Here is an 18,640-nt window from a genome sequence, read left to right as displayed (position 1 = left end):
TTGCAAGTCGATACCAGAGGGTGCAGGACAGCCTTCCTTTGAATACTGTCCCTGTGATCTACTGTGCGCACACACTGCCATCCTTCAGTAGCCTCCGCGAGCTTTTCTGACAATTAGTGCAGGAGAAGCCGTATTGATCTTGACAGGGAAAATATTAATCTTCTTCCCGTTTTAATGAACCATAATCTTCAAGGGGGTTTATTCTCTTGCTCGCTGTGGCAACTCGCGACAATGGGTAATCTTGGCCACATCCCGCATAACAACTAAATGCAAATAGGACTGCCTGTGTCTGAGAATATACCACTTTGCCCTTCACAGAGGATATCAAAACAGTTACAAGTTACCCCCGCGCGAACAGCGCCGGCTTACGGATGCACGGCTTTAGCAGCCTTGACACGCAGCAAAGGGTTTTTGTTGTATTCGTGTGTTGTCTTCATCCCCGATCAAAACTTCTATGAATCATCTTCATTACAGTTTTATTAGTCTCCATCAATTCTCTGCCGCTGTCAGTGTGGCTCCGTTAATTAAGCTGCTTCTCATTAATATTCCAGCCAATGCTGACATCTGACAGTAATATTCTGTAATCCTTTTTTTTTTCTTTTCTGCATACTTCAAGCAAACGCTGGTAACGTCCGAGCGGAAATGTGTACGGATGCCGTTCTAAAAAAGTGAGAAATTCCCTTCCTGAGACTAAGATTATATTGTGAGGATTAGAATTAGCCGTGAGATGTGTGACCGGTGGTAAAGTTTAGGCTATTCACCTTACATAGGAGACGGCATTGATTAAGCAGGAGAGAACCTTCCTCAGATGTCCTCAAGTTTAAAGTAATCCTACAGACCTTCTAGTCGCCGAATGGCCACTTGACTAGATACATCTGCAGCTGGAAGTTAGACGTACGACCCTAGAATAGAGCATAAAATCATGTGACGAGTTTTCCGTGGATCAGTTGTCGTTAGAATAGGAAAATCCAGCGATCTGAACGACTTCCAACGAGGCCGGGTCATCGGTGCTAGACTAGCCGGGGCAAGGATTTCGGGTTTATTGGGTTTTATTGAACAGCGGTGTTGCCAGAATATCGAGAATGGTGTGATCAAGGAAAAACATCCAGTGAAAGGGGATCCTATGGATGGAATCAACTCATTGACGAAAGGCGTTAAAGGAGGATATTAATCTGATGAACCTGCGGGGTACAGTCTAGCAAACTGCGCCGAATACAACGTGGATCTCCATCTAACTTATCTGAATGCTCAATTCATCGTTCCTCGGCACGAATGGACTAATGGTAGATGGAAAGTTTTGGTAAAAGAAACAAAGTCAAGACTCCAGTGGTAAGCAAAAGAAGAAGAAAAACGCAAACATTGGATCACCGACCAGCAGAAGATGGTCACGTGATCAGACGAAACCGGAAATCTAGTCGGAGGTTCAGAATTTGGCACAAGCTGCATGAATTGATGAACCCTTCCTGTCAACTGCTCAAAACAAGTCTGCAGCTCTAGTTGTAGTAGATTTGGCTACAACTAAGGGCACCGGATGGTGCCAGACACGCATCACAAAAGCATGAGTGCTATGGTTACTGCTCACATTATTTATATGGATTTTCAATAAAGGTTAATGTCTTTTAACTCTTTGTAATCCAATTTTGGATTCAGGGTTTCCTAGGGGGCTCTCTCTTTCTGCCATTAGACAATGGCACCGTCTGCTGGCTAGAGCCAGTACTGCGGTATGGGACATGCTGGAGAGGACCCCAACAGAGAGGACCGTAAAATACAGTAAGAATACCCTGCCGGACGTCATCTGACATCGGAGCTGTACAGCCTTCAATCAGAATGTCTTCAGACATCAGACAGTGGATTGGAAAGGATTAAGACTTTCCCTAAGCCTTGGATGAGCCGGGCATGAGATGTAGCGATGGGGCTACGAGGGTCCAGTATGGGACTTATTCTTACCCATTATGTGATGGTTTTTAAGGAAAGTTTCTCACCTATTTTTTGTGCTATAAACCAAATCTACAAAGTGTGACAAGTGGAACACATCGATATCTTTATTTCTGTTCAGCTTGACGTCACTGTTCAGACATCAGCCTTTATGTTAGCTCACAGCTCCCTGTGATCCAGGCCCTCTCCCGCCCCAGTGTCCGTCCTTAGCAACGTCTCCAACTGCGCCTGCTGGAGATATCCTGCGTTCCATCATCACCGCGCTTTTCAACATAAAGGCTGATATCTGGACAGTGAAGTGACGCTGAATGGAAGTAGAAGCATGAAAAGCAAAGCCGACTACTCTTTTTGATCACAAAACGTATGAAGATGTATATATATATATTTTTTAACATTCCAGTCAATGGAAAGCGTATGGCTGTATGTTTGCAGTTGTTTAAGGCAGGGCTCACATCAACATATTTGCATTGCATATTATGTGCGAATAATAAACGGTAAGGGTGCATTCAGACGAGCGTGTTTATGTGGGTACATACGTGTGCACATAACCACGCGTCTATTAGAACCATTGGTTCCCTATGGTGTGTTCACATGTCCGTTTTTTTAGTGACTGAAATTAACCGCTGCGTCAAGAAATATGTCTTAACCCATCTTTTGGCATAAAATCGCAGAAGCCTCTATAGACACCTATGGGAGACTATGCGAGGCGGCTGGCAAAGGAAAATTAATGCCCCAGCAACGCAGATGCTAGGGTTCCTCTGCAGGGGAGGAGGAATTCCCCCTCTGTGGGGAGGAGGGAGGGATTCCCCTTCAGGGGGGGAACTTTTCTGGCTGCTAGGAGGTGAATTCCTCCTTCTTCACTGCAGAGGAACCCCAGCATCTGCGCTGAAATCAAGGGAGTTCCCAGCAATGAAAGGAAGCCCTGGGGGAATCCCTTTCATCTCCGTGGCGGGGCTTTGCTCCACTGGAAAGAGGGAGATGAAGGGAAGCCCTACCGGAGAGACAAAGGGGCTTACCCCAGGGACGTCCTCAAGCTCTCACCAGCAGCGCATCTTTCCGGTCAGTTCCGCCCGCATGAATAGCCCTGACGCTCACAACTAGCGCTGCAGAAGATCTTCCTTTTAGACGATTTTCTGCAGCGCTAGCTGTGACTTTTTCATGCAGCTAACTCCTGTATGATTTAGTAGCCCGTGTGAATGAGCCCTGAGTGAGGTGTACAAGTGTTGCTGCAATGGTGTGGCAGATACATTAATCAGCACCACAAGCTATAACAGCAGGGCTGTACATGGCAACTGGTCCCTTATTAGATGAACGGGCGATGCTGCTGGCATCATTACTAGGCATGCTGGTAAAGGAGGTCAAACACTGACAACAGATGGGTTACATTAGCCCAAGTGCCCGGCTATTGTCATTATCATAGAAATAAAAGTGTACTAATTAACCAACTATATTAATACGGGTTGCTGGGTGTGCGAGATTTAACCCTTTCCAATCCAATTTGTATCCTGGTTTTCCTAGGGGGCTTACTCTTTTTCGACCATTATACAACGGCGCTATCTGCTGGCTAAAGCCAGTACTGCATGAGGTGACACGTTGGATAGGCTTCAACAGCAGAGAGGCTGGCAATATACAGTAAGAGAACCCCGATGGACGTCTTCCAACATCAGAGCTGTACAGCCTTAAATCATAATGTCTTCAGGAGTCACAGTGGATTGGAAAGGGTTAAAGGCCCATTTAACCGCAACCATTATCGCTCAAATTTTGTTCAAACAAACTAATTTGCGCGACAACTGTTAAATATAAATGTGAAGCCATTGTGCACTAATCATTGATTTATCGTTAATCACTGAGTTATAAGAATGGTCGTTCGTTCCTTTGCTTTTTGCTTCATTTAGATGGCATTTGTTTAGTCTTTGAAAGACTGAACAACTTGAGGGGAGGGGTGATTGTTTGCCTTTCCAAAACACAATGACTACTTGTTTACCTGTGCCATCAGAAGACAATGGCTTAGATTCACACTAATTAAAACCCTGCTGGGCAGAGATTCCTCGTATAAACAAACATCAACCTGAGCAAACAACATATACAGTGCTTCCTTTAGCTAATGAGGGAAATGGAGAAATTTCACACAATTATCTGTACATTTACATGCTCAGCATTTCTATAAAACAAAATCGTTAACAATTCATTGAGTCGTTTGTTCAAACGATAATCTGTGTGTAAATGGGGCTTTAGAACTATCATTATACCCACACCTGCCCTCTTCATACATCATATTGGACTAAATTAGCTAAAAAAAACCCGAAAACCACTGCAGATATTTCAGAATATAGAAATAATGTTGTGACTACACAAACGCCGGACGGGTGTCATCGCTGTTGGGAGGGGCATTCCATCCGACACAGCTCTGAGGCTGGATCAACACGGGCAAGTGCGGTATAAGTAAAAAAAAAAAACTCTGACTCATATCGCACTTGCAAACATGCAATTTTGATAGATTTTTGCTTAAAAAGCAATTGCATATATGTAACTGCGATTTTCACGCTCGTAAAAAAGGAGGGGGGCGGATTGCATGTGATACCAACAATTTCAATGGTAAAAATTGCATCACCCTTGCATGCAAATCCCATAAGGCATGCGAGTGTGATGCCATTTTTATTTATTTTTTTTAAACGATCCCATTGAAAAAAAATGTCAATTTCTTACGAGGAATTGCCCAAAAATAGGACATGCAGCGATTTCTCAAATTGAGAGGAAACTCATTTTTCTGGAAAAACACATTGAAATGGATGTGTTATTTTCACGCCCGTGTGAATCCAGCCCTCAGGGAAGGGGCGATCCAGACGGCACGGCCCTTACACGACTATCAAGGAGGGGGGCCGTCCAGATGAGACAGTCCCTACCAGATTACCAAGGAGGGGGGTGGTCCAGATAACACCGCCATAATGCCATTACAGACACAACCGTTATATCATTACTGGGGAGACGGCGGTTCGGATAACCCAGGCGTTATAGGATTAGGATCCGCCCATATCAAACGATCTATCATTTGATCGAGCGATTCTCTCGTTCACTCGGGCAGCCCGTTTATACATCGTCTGTATAAGTGAATGAGTATTTAACCTCCGATGTAGAAACATCTGCCCTTTTATTTCTCCGTCTCTTTCCAAGTAGTATAATGCTTCCTGAGAAGACGGCCAACTCACTAATGCGCTATCCAAACCGTATATATAATTTATAACACACACACAAAAAAAAAAAAAAAAATCCCAGGCTTTCCCATCTCATCATCACACCGACAAAAAGCCAAACCCTCATGTTTCCGAGCGGCTCGGCTGTGTTGTACAAGGTAAACATCCAGAAGCTTTCTAAAGGGAAACAATGGGAGTAATGCAGACTTCAGAGGTAAACAGGCGATGCGCTGCCCATTACTGCTCCGTCCCCCTGCAACCTTTACACTGGAGGCATGGAAGTATTGATCAGTATTGACTGCTTCTAGTATGTGTGACAGCTTGTCTTCAAGATGTGACTTAACTGAGTGGTAACAATTGCCCAAAAGACTGCTAATTTATGTGGTCAATAAAAGATGGGGTCTCGGCGAGGCAGATATGCAATATCATCTGAATCCTTTGCTGCCAAATCGAACGGGTTCCTCCATTAATTGTGCTAACCAGGGCTTGGAGGAGATGCGGTCAAAGAGGAGGATTACTGCGCCCGATCGCTCAGGGCCAAAGCGGAAAAAGGCTGCTTACATTTTTTGGTGAATGGTAAGTTACATTTACATGCTCAACTACAAAGAGCGGATACAAAATATCACCGCTAAAAAAAATGTTTTTGCAGCATGAGCCGTGCCTGGTGCTGCTCCTCATCGCTCCCCTAAAGGAGAGGTTAAGGGTATTTTTGCTTTTAATTTGTGTTCCCATGGCCAAACATTAGAGAAGAGCTTATATTCACCTGTCCTGGCCCCCCACATGTCCAGCGCCACAGCCTGTACCCCGAGTCGGGTCTACTTGAGCACTGAGGTCTGTGATTGGCCGCAGCAGCAGCCTGTGATGTCCTGCAGCGGCGTAGCTAAAGGCTCATGGGCCCGGGTGCAAAAGTTTATCTTGAGGCTCCCAATTTCTCTTAACCCCTTAACGCAGAGGGGTAACTTATAGATCTTGGGCCCTAATGCAAAACCTGTAACAGGGCCACAACTGTAATGCTTTATTCATAGTACTGGGCTCCCTATATGGAGAAGAGAGACCTTATGGGCCCCCTACGCCAGTGATGTCCTGTATACAGGCTCACTGCGCCCTGTGAACACAGAGGGGTGACCGTCGCTGCGGCACTAGATCTCCGATCCGCCAGGTGAAGCAGTTATAGGATATCTTATATTGTTTAGATATGGGGAACATGAATTAAAATGAATGCAAACCTGGGATAACCCCTTTAACCCCTTCCCGCTCCAGGACGTACCGGTACGTCCTGGCAGCCTGGTACTTCCCGCAACAGGACGTACCGGTACGTCCTGGGGATAGCGCGGGATCACATAAGATCCAGCGCTATCCCGCAGTGGGAGCCGGCTGTCATTCACAGCCGGCGTCCCGCTGCAACAGCGGGGGGGCATCGGAGATCGCGGCAGGGAAAGAGTTCACAGAGGGATCGCGCTCCCTCTGTGTCTCCGGCCGGAACTCGCGATGTCATCACGAGAGCCCGGCCTGTCGCCATGGCAACAGGACGCCAGACACTGGCGTCCTGTATTGCCTGTGCCTATAATCGCTGTATAAGCGATAAGGCATGGCAGAGCAGTAGCCACCCAGCAGCGCCGCCGCCCGCACCCAGCAGCGCCGCCGCCCGCACCCAGCAGCGCCGCCGCCCGCACGCGCCCAGCCACCCAGCAGCGCCGCCGCCCGCACCCAGCAGCGCCGCCGCCCGCACGCGCCCAGCCACCCAGCAGCGCCACCGCCCGCACGCACCCAGCAGCGCCGCCGCCCGCACGCGCCCAGCCACCCAGCAGCGCCGCCGCCCGCACGCACCCAGCAGCGCCGCCGCCCGCACGCGCCCAGCCACCCAGCAGCGCCGCCGCCCGCACGCGCCCAGCCACCCAGCAGCGCCGCCGCCCGCACGCGCCCAGCCACACAGCAGCGCCGCCGCCCGCACGCGCCCAGCCACACAGCAGCGCCGCCGCCCGCACGCGCCCAGCCACACAGCAGCGCCGCCGCCCGCACGCGCCCAGCCACACAGCAGCGCCGCCGCCCGCACGCGCCCAGTCACACAGCAGCGCCGCCCCTCTGAATGAATGAAGGCTGTAATCCTGGAAGTACCATGACCTGACAACCAAGATCGCTCATTCATCCACTGGAACAGCAAATGATCCTTTCCCTCTGACGATCCACATGTCCCCCACCCTTCTCCCCCGCAACATAGCACCCCCAACACCGCCACCCAGCGCGTTCACCCACCGTGCGCCCCATCGTCAACCAGCGCCCCCACCAGCTCTACATGTACAATGCACTCAACCATCACACTATCATCAGCGGCTCTGATCCAGGGTTCTAGGACCGATCACCTTTTGCCGGGGTCAAGAAGGAATTTTTACCCTGTGACACAAATTGGCTAAAAGTGTCCAGGGATTTTTCGCCTTCTTTTGGATCTGTAGCCTTAGGGAAGCCCTAACACTAAAATGCTGAAAACCTTAAATATCTAAATAAAGCCCATTATAATTCACAATTGTCTTACGTTTTTATTTTGGAGCATGTGAGACTTTTTCTTTATGGTGTCTTATTTCTGGTACAAGGCTGATTTTAAATAATAATTTTTAAATAAACCATTTAAAATTTATGGAAATTAAACCAAATGGGTGAAAAAATAGTTGCTGCCACCACAGAGGTCAGGGAAGGATGAGAGGGAGCATGTGCCCTATGTGCCAGGGGGGGGGCTTTGATGAGGTATGCCAGCAGGGCAAGTGCAACAAACTGACTATTTGCCCCACATGAAGTAAATTACAGCTCTGGTTTCCACAAATATACGAATATGAACAAATAAGCCACAAACTGCAGTTCAGCCTGCATGGTAAGCCCCAGGAGAGATATTTTAATGTGTACACCCAGGATCGGAGACGCTTGAGATGATCACAGATCCTTGGCTTAACCAGTCAACCAACCCATTATGTCAACCTTTCTGATGTCAAGACATACCCTTAGTGGTTAGAGGTAAACACAAGGTGGCGCTATAGCTTAAATGTTGCAAGTGCTTTGTTCTCCAATTCACTGCTGCTGCTTACTTCACAGGAGCCCCTATCAGCAGACCATATTGCTTCATAGATTTCGGATTGTCCGACAATCCGGTAAATTAGGCCACTCCAACTAGGCAATCGGTCCTATGATAAAGCTCTCTCCCAGCACGCATGCTCGCTACCTCTGGAAGCACCATAGTGATAAAAGCAGCAGCAATGTGTATGCTTGACCGCCCCTCCATTCATCCATAAGATGTGTATGCTTGACTGCCCCACCAATTCATCCATAAGAAACAAAGGACCCCGATTCTCCTTATTGAACTCTTTCTTCTACCTTAAACCACCGGGAAAATTAGGAGATAAATGTATGATGGCTGGGGGACTGACCACTGGAACCTCCAGTGGTCACGAGAATGGCGGTCCCCTAGCCTGCTTGTTAATGAAGTTATATTGCTAATATATGAGCACCGCTCCCCTTCCATGGGACGGATAGAGATAGCCAACCATTTACTGCCTTGTTCAAGCTGCCATTGGTAAAATAGCAATCTATACATGCATATATACTTCAAAAAGTATATATAAGGAATGTTGGCAATTAAAGGGTTATTCCAGGCTTTTACTATTAATGACTTTTCCTAAGGATAGGTAATCAATAGATCAGCGGGGGTCCGCTGTTCGGGATCCCCGCCTATCGGTTTATCCTCCAGCCCACTGTCAGTACAGCGGGGCCGCATGTAGTCATTTATGGTCAAGGCCAGAAATGTAATAGATGGTTTCACTCCCACTGTAATCAACAGGAGCGATGCCTCCTATTATACTTCTGGCTCTGACAACAATGAGAGTCCAGAAGTGTAATAGGAAGAAGCATTATGGGAATGAAGCCACCTGTTTTCCCCAAAAATAAGCCCTACCCCTATTTTGAGAAGTGCTAACAGTATTCTCTTCTCCTGGTAACTGGGCTTCGAATACCCCACTTCTGGTAAGCGCTGTGATTGGATTGAGCGCCAGCGAATCAGAGCCGGCACTCGATGAACCAATCACAGCGCTTACCGGAGGCGGGGTATTCAAAGCCCCGTTACCAGGAGAAGAGAATCCTGTCAGCGCTGAGGGGTAGCGCGAGGGACACAGACGTCGGCGGCTGGGAAAGTATAAGACCCCCCCCCCCCCTGAAAACAAATAAGATAATGTGCCTCTTTTGAGGCAAAAAAATAATATAAGACCGTGTCTTATTTTCGTGGAAACAGTATTACACTTTGTCATCAGTCGTCTGGGTCAGATGTCCAGCCTGCTGCGCTGATGGCAAGCCGGACAACCAGCTGATCGACGGCGACTCGAAGTGGTGAACCCCCAGCTGGTCAACTGTTGATGACCTATCCGAAGATTAGCCCGGAATACCCTTTTGCGGTGGTGGTATTGATTTTGGGACCCACTGACACAAGAGACAGGACAATAAAGCAGACAGAAGTATCAAAATCAAATAAAAAGGTCACTCGCCTCCATGTCTGGTCTATAGCGGTCCTCAAAAACTGCCATCGCTGCCAGAGACCCAGAGCCTGCAAAATAATGCAAAATATTACTGATTGCAGAATATTTACATGCATTTACTAGCGGACCTTTACCAGCGTTTTCTATACAATCTGGGCACTAAGCATACCGCCCAGAGACGACATTACGGAGCATTAACACATAGCAACAGCTGCATGGGAGTAACGCTGCATGCTACATTTTTTCCTGAGTTTCACGAGCGATAGTGGATCAGAAGTGTTTCCCATTGATTTCAATAAAGAGAGCCCCCCTAAAATCTAAGTGCGCCTTGAACACACTATTGATGTTGGATTTTAAGGGGGGCCCTCAATAATTGGTACCTCCGACAAGGTTAGTTTAATTTTAACATATTTTATCCTAATACACAGGGTCTGAACTATCTTCAACCTCTGGACTTATTTTCTCATTTTGGTTTCACATTTTATAAAAATTAGGTTCCCCGTGGTAAAGGTGCGTCTTAGTCAACAACTCTTTACCAGTAAAGGCTTAACTCACTTCAGGAGTGCCGTAGATGGCCGTGATCCAGAAACCCAGCATATCCTCCTGGGGAAATTATTTCGAATGGCCCATTTAGACAATGATTATCGCTCAAAAGCCATCTTATGAGCGATAATCGTTGTGTCTAAGCGTGCCCATCTTTCAGTTTTTTGGCAAATGACGGTTTTCAATTCTGCTTGAAAACCATTGTTCGGCAGAACAGCTGATAAGACGGACCGCACCCTGTGACACAGCTGATTACAGCTGATAACATTGTATCAGCTGTTCTCAGCTGTCAGCCCTGCAGCAGAACAGCTGATTACAGCTGATAAGCAAGATAAGCAGCTGTGTCTGCTGTCCATGGTGCTGAATTCTCCATAGGGAGATAGAGATTATATTGTTTTCTCTTAGCAGCCCATGGCTGAAAAATGGAGCCAATTACAGAGCTCAGACCTCCTGCTGGGTTCTGCAACAGGTCCAAGGAGTGCCTATTAGTACTTTATGCAAAATGATTGCTGATCTTTCAATTTTTTGAAAGATCATCTGTGTGTGTAAATGGTGATCTAGAGGAATTTCTCAAAGCAGGTTGAGGGTTGACGAGGAACAACAACCCAGGTCCACACAGGACAAAGTGTTTGTGAGCTTAAGATTTCGGTGTAGGATGGTGTTTCCGATAAATCAAACACAAAAGCAATTAATATAGATGAATGGAGAGAAGCAGAGAAGAGGTTATCTATCTCATGAGAATTTAAAGACAGACTTCTCTCCCGATGTCAAGATACAGAAGGAGATCCCAAAAACTGCCATGCAGGTGGCAAAGGTAGTAAGGAAAACTTCCCTACCTTCTGAGGATTAGAGGATGGTATCCATGACCAGTTATCCATGGGGGTAGCTGTTCTACTACCCAAAGAGGAGCAGGGATTAGGATACCACTCCCCCTAATTTTTATAATAATAATAGATAATCTTTGTTTGTATAGCGCCAACCTATTCCTGAGCGCTTTCGAGGCACATGGGGAACACTACCAAAATTATAGAGATTAAATACCACATGTAAATTTTGTAATTATTTGGAAACGAAGGGGTGATACAGAAGGTACAGGGGCAGGAGGTGGAGCAAGGAGGAACACAGTAATGCAACGATAACATGCGATCTACGAGTTTTTAGGACACAAACGGGGTGGGGGTACTGCAGGAGGTACGGGGCAGGTAGTGTACATGCACTAACCCCCTCCTCCACAGTCTGTGTCCTAAAAACTGTTTATCGCATGCTATTGTTGCATTGCTGTGTTCCCCCTTGCTCCTGTACCTCCTGCCCTGTATCTTATGTATTATTAGATAGTAAGCCTAACGGTTCATCTACAACTATCATTAACCAGAAATCGGTGGATGTCACCTTCTAATCTAAAGTAAGGGCTTGTAGTGGTCTGTTTACTGCTTAGTATAGGTAAAGACAGAGGAAAGTCAGGGTCCAATTTTTCCAGGTTTCGTGGGGGATTAATGTAAGTACCCAATCCTTAAATTTCAGGGAATTAGGAGCAATATAGCAGGCACTCACAGGCATAGGAATTACTCCGTGGAAGGAATGTTAAGATTAGAGATGAGCGAGCATACTCGCTAAGGACAATTACTCGATAGAGCAAAGATTCGGCTGCCGGCGGGGGAGAGCGGGGAGGAACGGAGGGGAGATCTCTCTCTCCCCTCTCTCCCCCCCCTCCTGCTCATGGCCGCAACTCACCTCTCACCCGCGCCGGCAGCCGAACCTTTTCTTCCGAGCGGGGAGATACTCGCTAAGGACAATGCTCGATCGAGTAATTGCCCTTAGCGAGTATGCTCGCTCATCTCTAGTTAAGATCTTTTCTGTTAGTATAATGGCAGTATTCTTTATTCGCCACCAGCCACAACTGTAAGAACTCATGGAAAAAATCTCCCGGGCAGAAGCAAAGGTTATATTCCCTTCCTGCTGCGCATCTTAAAAAGCTCCCAGAACATAAAACCGGACTACTTGAATCAACAGAAGCTGGACCCAGGAGAAATGTCACTAAATTATGAGGTCTTTAGTCCATCATGAATCAATGGGGACAGCCTTGGGTAGACCTATCTGCTACAAGGAGAGATACCAAATGCTGGATGAGTTTTCATTAAATCCACAGGACAAACCCGGCCAGCCTGGATGCTCTCTCGCAAGAGAGGAATATGAGCCTAGCATATGCCTTGCCCCTCCGCCCGCATGTTAAAACTACTTCCGCTACATATGCTAGAGAACGGAAGTTTTGCTCCTTTTGTGGCTCGGATTAGCCCAACATGCATGACCTAACCTCCCTAGGATATTCGATTTCCTTTAAGCGGGTCTAGAAAGAGGACAGAGTCCTAGAATCCTTAAAATTACAGGTTCTGCTCTTAGCTCCTTTTTTGACGTCCCTGTTGCAGAACATAGATGGATCCAGAGACTAATCAAGGAAGCAAATGGGCTTAGGTCTTTTATTAGGAAATCAGTCCCCTCCTTGAGTCTCACCCAGTCCCAAACAGTCTCTGCAGTCCTTCCTTTTAATCTATAAAAGGACATAGTCTTTGAAATTGCTCACCCGTAGGCTGCATGTCCATGGGCGATGAACCGTGGTTCTCCACTCTCGGGAGTCAAATCGTGGCATACTGCTATTGCCACGATTCTCGCGGTGAGCCTATCTGCTAGATAAGCTCCCTGCTGAGACCTGTCAGTGCTCCCCCCTCGTCCCCCGCGGTGGAATATCGCTGGCAATATTCCGTCACGGCCGTGGACAGGGGGCCTAAAAGTTATATTCCTGGTAGCAATTACATCTGCTAGAAAGGTTAGGGAGATCCAGGCTCTTTCCTGCAGAGAGGCCTATCTCTATTATATGATAGAATAATTCTTAAGACTTGATTCTTCCTTCCTCCCAAGGTGGTTTCCAGGTTCCACAGGGAACAAGAAATAATTCTACCTTCCTTCTGTCAGAATCCTAAAAACGATAGATACTTTCATAAATTAGATGTGAGATGAGTAGCACTAACCTACTTACACGCCACAGAGCCTCTTAGGAAGGATAATCCAATCCTTCAATTTCAGTGTCCAAACAGAGGGAAGACTGCCTCAAAAGCCTCCATTGCCAAATGGATGAAAACGGCAATCCAGGAGGCATGTAGAGGGTCTTAGAGCTCATTCTACAATGCCTCTCATCTTCCGGGGCTGAAGATGCAGAACCTTCCAAGGAACAGATATATGCAAGGCGGCTGCTTGGTCTAGCACTCACACATTTACAAAACGTTATCGACTGCGCTTGCATTCCAACACAGAACTAGCTTTTCGACGAAAAGTCCTCCCGACTATAGTATCCCCTTAGAGATTATAATATGCTCCATGTGTGCTGTTCTGACTGGACGATGTGGAATATAGGAATTATGTCCCACTGTTCATTCAGGTTTCCAAAAATCCATCATGAAAGCACCTCTACTTAACGCCCTTAAGAGGGTTGTAATAATAATAATACAAGTGATGCAACCTGGTAGAGATCAAACTAACAATGGCCTGTCAGTCCGTGAGTGACTTGCATGCTCCATCCCATATCACATGACTGACATCCTCACAGGTCCTATACGCACACGGCTGCTGTCCGGCTAGGAGTTCCATAGCAACTGAGGCAGCAGGGAATTTTGTAGTCCACCCGTAATCTGCACAAGGATGCAGGACTTTTGATGTCATCATCATGTGATCAGGGGCAGAGCATGACTGTGATGTCATCATAGATCCTTCATCTCCACTGCTGTGCTGCTTCTGATCACTACTGTATGGGATGAACTATGTATGTAGCAGTGCTGTGTGTGTGATATGTAAGAGTTGTGTGACGCATTGCGCCACCAGAAACACCGATACTATAATTTCCTAATTACTCATTTCTGTTAATGGATATAGACTTCATCATTTATTATTAGAAGTCAATGGTGGTGGGTGGGCTTTAAAAAAAAAAACTCTCCAACTTAATGTCCCTACAGAGGTCAACCTCCATTGTGTGCGGTCATGATGGACTCGTGAAAATCGAACGGTAGGATATAACACCTATAATTTCAGTGGGAGCTTGAGAACTAAGAGTTCAAGTGATCATCTATCTCATCAGTCCCAATCACATGGGCAGTGCGTATGCATGACAACCATTTGGGGGCCTTCTGTACTAGTTCTCCTGATTGTTAAGGTCCCAGTTATATAACCCCACCAATCCATTTGTGGGACAACCCCCAAGATAAAACATAAGACCTGAAGTGCTTAAACTCATTTATAGGCGATTCTGTATGGGCAATTAACATACATAGACCTCTAAAGACATATCAGGCATAGTAGCTCAGACTGCTTGCTTCCCTATACTGAGTATATGGGTAAGTTTTATTGACAAGAGCTGTCTGGGAACAGCGCCTTGTTTCATACATTTTTCCTCTACACTACTTTAAGTGAACGGAGAAGGATTGTTCCTACCGCTATACTCTTTATCAGACGGTTCTACAAGAGCGCAAAATAACTTATCTTTTGTACATATTCTATGCACTACTCTTTTGGCTGTATGTATAGACCCCATTTCTCTGGTGGAGTTATTGGTGCGAGTTCATGTTCAGCCCTCCAGACCTACGGATATACTGTGGGACTAAAGCTCAAGGCTTGTCCGGACTTTGGGCGCCAGAAGGGTGGGCTCAATTCATCGGGGGACCCATTTCTCTGGTGCCAGGTGAGTCTGATTATTATTCTTCATCTTTTTTTTTGGAGATTACTGCCCTGCTTTTGTAAACAAAAGCTCTTTCGTTCAACAGTGAGTCGAAAATTTCCAACGCCGATGACTTCCTTCCAGATGACAGTCTGTCATTGGTTGGCTAAAACGACTGATCGTTGCTATATTTCATCCGATGATCGAACGTTGCTGTTGAAATCGTCCATTTTCACCATTTTCAATGTATACGGCCACCTTTAGGATGAAGTTCCAGCGCCTCTGCAGGTAAGACTGCACAAGACCCATTCAAACGAACAAGCAACCATGTGATATAGGATTGTGTAAAGTCCGACAGAGCAGGACCTCCATATAGACACCGCCCGTAGACAGAAGTGGCTCCGTTACTGCTTATAGGGGGCGAAGACCTACAAAACCTCAATGGGATATTTTTTTTAATAGGAGGCATTTAGTTCTGCACCGAAGATACGCTACAGCGAGCGTGCTACGTAAAATATAGCAACACTGTGTATTCCTATAGGTTTATTGGCCCCTACAGGTAGAACGGAAAGAGCCAACTGCGATCACCTTTCCATGTGTAGTCCTATTAATACGGGCTATACAAAAATCCATCTTAAACCTTCCCGAATCTAGAGAAATAGAATTTTTTATTTAATTTTTTTTTTTTTTTGCAACATCAGTGTAACAAAGACAATAAATAGATACAATCTATCGAACCAAGTGTTATAAATGTAACCCAACCTTCAGAAACATTAACATGCAGGTGAAGGGGCGGGGGGGGGGGGGTGGATGTAAAGCAACTCAGCACTATCACCAATAGTATTTCCAGCTTGCATAATCTGTTTGCAAGGAGAGAAGAAAAAAAAAAAATATATAGGAAAAATAAACTATAATAAAAGCCTTTCAGCAGATGCCATGGCGATGTGCCGGAATGCCGCCGCATTGGCGGAGGAAATAAAAGTTGTGTCTAATTTTTTATTCCAATTAAAAGATTCCTCTGGCATTTATTACTTTTTAACTTGTTTTGCATAGCTCTATCTATTTAGCTGGGTCACAGAGAGAGCTATATTTTCCATTTAGGATGATTTGTGTGCATCGCTTGACCACCTCAATGGTTTAACGCGAGGATAGAGGAGACGATTAAACTGTTTCAAATGAGGAGTCCTGCTGATTCCATCAAATCTGCAGAATGTATAATGGGAGGAGAGACGCTGCCTGTGACAGCGCTCCGAGGATATACACACTAGCCGGGTCTGAACCATTTAAGGAGGCCCAATTAGAGATCAAATTTAAAGGGTAGGGACTGCAGATTTACAGACACAAATCAATGAGCGTGGTAATCCCAATGAATATGACAGATACTGCTGTTACAGGAGATCGCTGCGGTTTAGGATCATTACCCTTACAGAGGCTCATACATCACTACTAAAGCCGGAGCAGGTTTTTTTAACCATGTACCTAGCGCTGGCGTGTCCTACATGTGGTGGGCAATGAGAGGCTATTATAGGTGCTGTTATTTATTCTGTGCATGACCGAAGGAGGCTTTGGGGAATTTTTTTTACATTCGTGTCCAGCCAAATTTATATCAACAAACGGATCTCTGCCGCATCGTATGGCCCGCACAGCGCCATTGTCAGGCTCCGGGGGTTAACGGACACTTCTTATAGTATGTAAAGGTGGGTTACAAAAATGACACCAATAACCTAATTGCTTACTGTAAACTCCCAGAAGAGGCCTCATAAAAATTAGAAATTATGAAATAAAAAAAAAAAAAAAAAAAAAAGGATTTGTGGGAAAATGACATGAATTGCACTTTAAGGTCCAAGGTCGGGTTTTATTTGCGGCACCCATGCAGGAGATCCGCAAATCAAGCCCCCCCCCCCCATAGGGAACAATGGGCGTCCGCAAATTAATTAAAGCATGCAGATTTGTTTTGCAGACCTTTTGGTCAATGGAAGCCGTCTGATCCACGGGAAAGCAGGAGGTTTTTAAAAAAAAAAAATAAATACATCTGTAGTGCACGTCCAACAGCGAGCCGTGCGGACCATCCGCAGCATAGATGTGCCGTCAATAGAGAGGTCTGTGCGGACGCCGCCTACCTACACAGGTATGCAGGATCCTCGGCTGTGGGCAGGGTGGGGTTCAGTTGCGGGCTGCCGCACACGGAATCCAACCTGCCCGTGGACATGAGGCCGAAGGGAGTCTGCCACCTACTTTTAGCCATATTAGCTAAGCTCGTGGACTGAAAGGAGATGACCCGTGGAGTCAGCAGACAAATGTTTTATACTTGCCTTCTCAGTCATTCCCCAGATATGAGCGCTGAAAGCCGTTGCTGAATGCGTTGCGTGCCGCTACTAAGTAGTCCGCCCATACTAATTTTACAATGGGCGGACTACTTAGCAGCGGTCCCTAATGCACTGCAGCGGTGACTTCGGGGGAACACCACTTACATCCTTTGACTCGGCGGGTCACCTACTTTCATCCCATAAGCTTAGCTAATAGGGCTAAGAGTAATTGACAGAGTTCCTTTAAAAAAAAAAAAAATTGTAAAAACTGGTCAACATCTAAGAAGTGGTGATTAAAACGGTCTACAAAGGAGATGGCTTTGTTGCTCATAGCAACCAATGAGAGCTCAGCTTTCATTTCTCAAACTGCTCTGGTAAAATAACAGCTGCACTGTGATTGGCTGCTATGGGCAGCAAAGATAGTTGTCTTAGCTTAGGCCTATCTGCTGAATGTATAACCCACCTAAAACTACCGCAACAGCCTTCTCGGTGGGCGTTGAACGTCTCTTCTCTCTGCCAGTCCTTTGCCAACTACACATCACCAATGAAATACATTATAAAATCTCGACAATGTCATACCAGACTGTCTACAATCTGTCCCTACATACATCCCTTCCTTAAAAGGGGGTTGTCAAAACTGACCAGAAAGCAGATAACTGAATTCGGCTAGGGTCAGGCGATCCAATATATCCGTGTAGCCCTTTAGCCTCGCACCCACAAATAGCCAGTCCAGTGATTCACCTGGTCTCTGTTGACAGCGGAAGTCAAATGACCATCACCTGTCAATCAAAGGCCACAGTGTCACCACTTGTAACAGCGCTCCAATCCTGGGCGCCATGCCGTCAGGAGTTCCAATAGGTGCCGCTGCGGCCTCAGACTAGCGGGCGGTGGTCACTTGACTTCCGCTGTCAGACACCAAGTGAATCGCGGGGCTGCAGTGCTGGATCGCCAGGGCAGACGATGGATGCTGTATTTGTTATTTTCTGGCAGCTGTATCTGTTGTACATTTTTTTAAAGAGTACCCCGACAAGCCTTTCAAACGTCCCACCGATCCAGTGCTGCAGCAGCAACACGTCGCTATTTGCTCATGTAAGAGCTGCAGCCAATCACAGGTCTCACCTGTCATTCTTGGACACATGACCTATGAAGCAGACAGTGATTGGCTGCTGTGGTCAAATGAATGACGAACATCAAGTAACCACTGCAGGAGCGTCCAGGACCGGAGCGGTGGCAAATGTAAATTGTAAGATTTTGTTCTTTTTTTTTATACACCGGCCAATTTTTTTCAAAAATGTTCCACAACTCCAGACTTTCTTCAAGCTGATATTTTGAATAAGATATTATTGATAAGATGTCCAAATAAAGGCAAAAGCACAAATTCTGGTGGATTTCATATGTGGGGGTGAACAAATGTAGACTTGAGGAGAGAAAGCATTCCAGCAGCCAGATAATCAG

At 46.2% G+C, this 18,640-nt stretch overlaps 1 protein-coding gene across 1 annotated transcript in view; it reads right to left on the bottom strand.

The window, feature by feature from the left end:
* PSMB7 (proteasome 20S subunit beta 7) overlaps positions 1–18,640 on the bottom strand; it is a 65,144-nt gene that overhangs the window by 14,078 nt on the left and 32,426 nt on the right. The window contains exon 6 of the mRNA XM_066580801.1: positions 9,647–9,705. Within this exon, the coding sequence (XP_066436898.1) occupies positions 9,647–9,705 (59 nt within the window). The remainder of the gene's footprint in view (positions 1–9,646; positions 9,706–18,640) is intronic.

This window comes from Eleutherodactylus coqui, chromosome 10 (assembly GCF_035609145.1).
Source record: "Eleutherodactylus coqui strain aEleCoq1 chromosome 10, aEleCoq1.hap1, whole genome shotgun sequence".
Classification (NCBI taxonomy): domain Eukaryota; kingdom Metazoa; phylum Chordata; class Amphibia; order Anura; family Eleutherodactylidae; genus Eleutherodactylus; species Eleutherodactylus coqui.
Note: the sequence above shows the minus strand (reverse complement) of the source record. Positions and strands in the feature narration are given on the sequence as shown.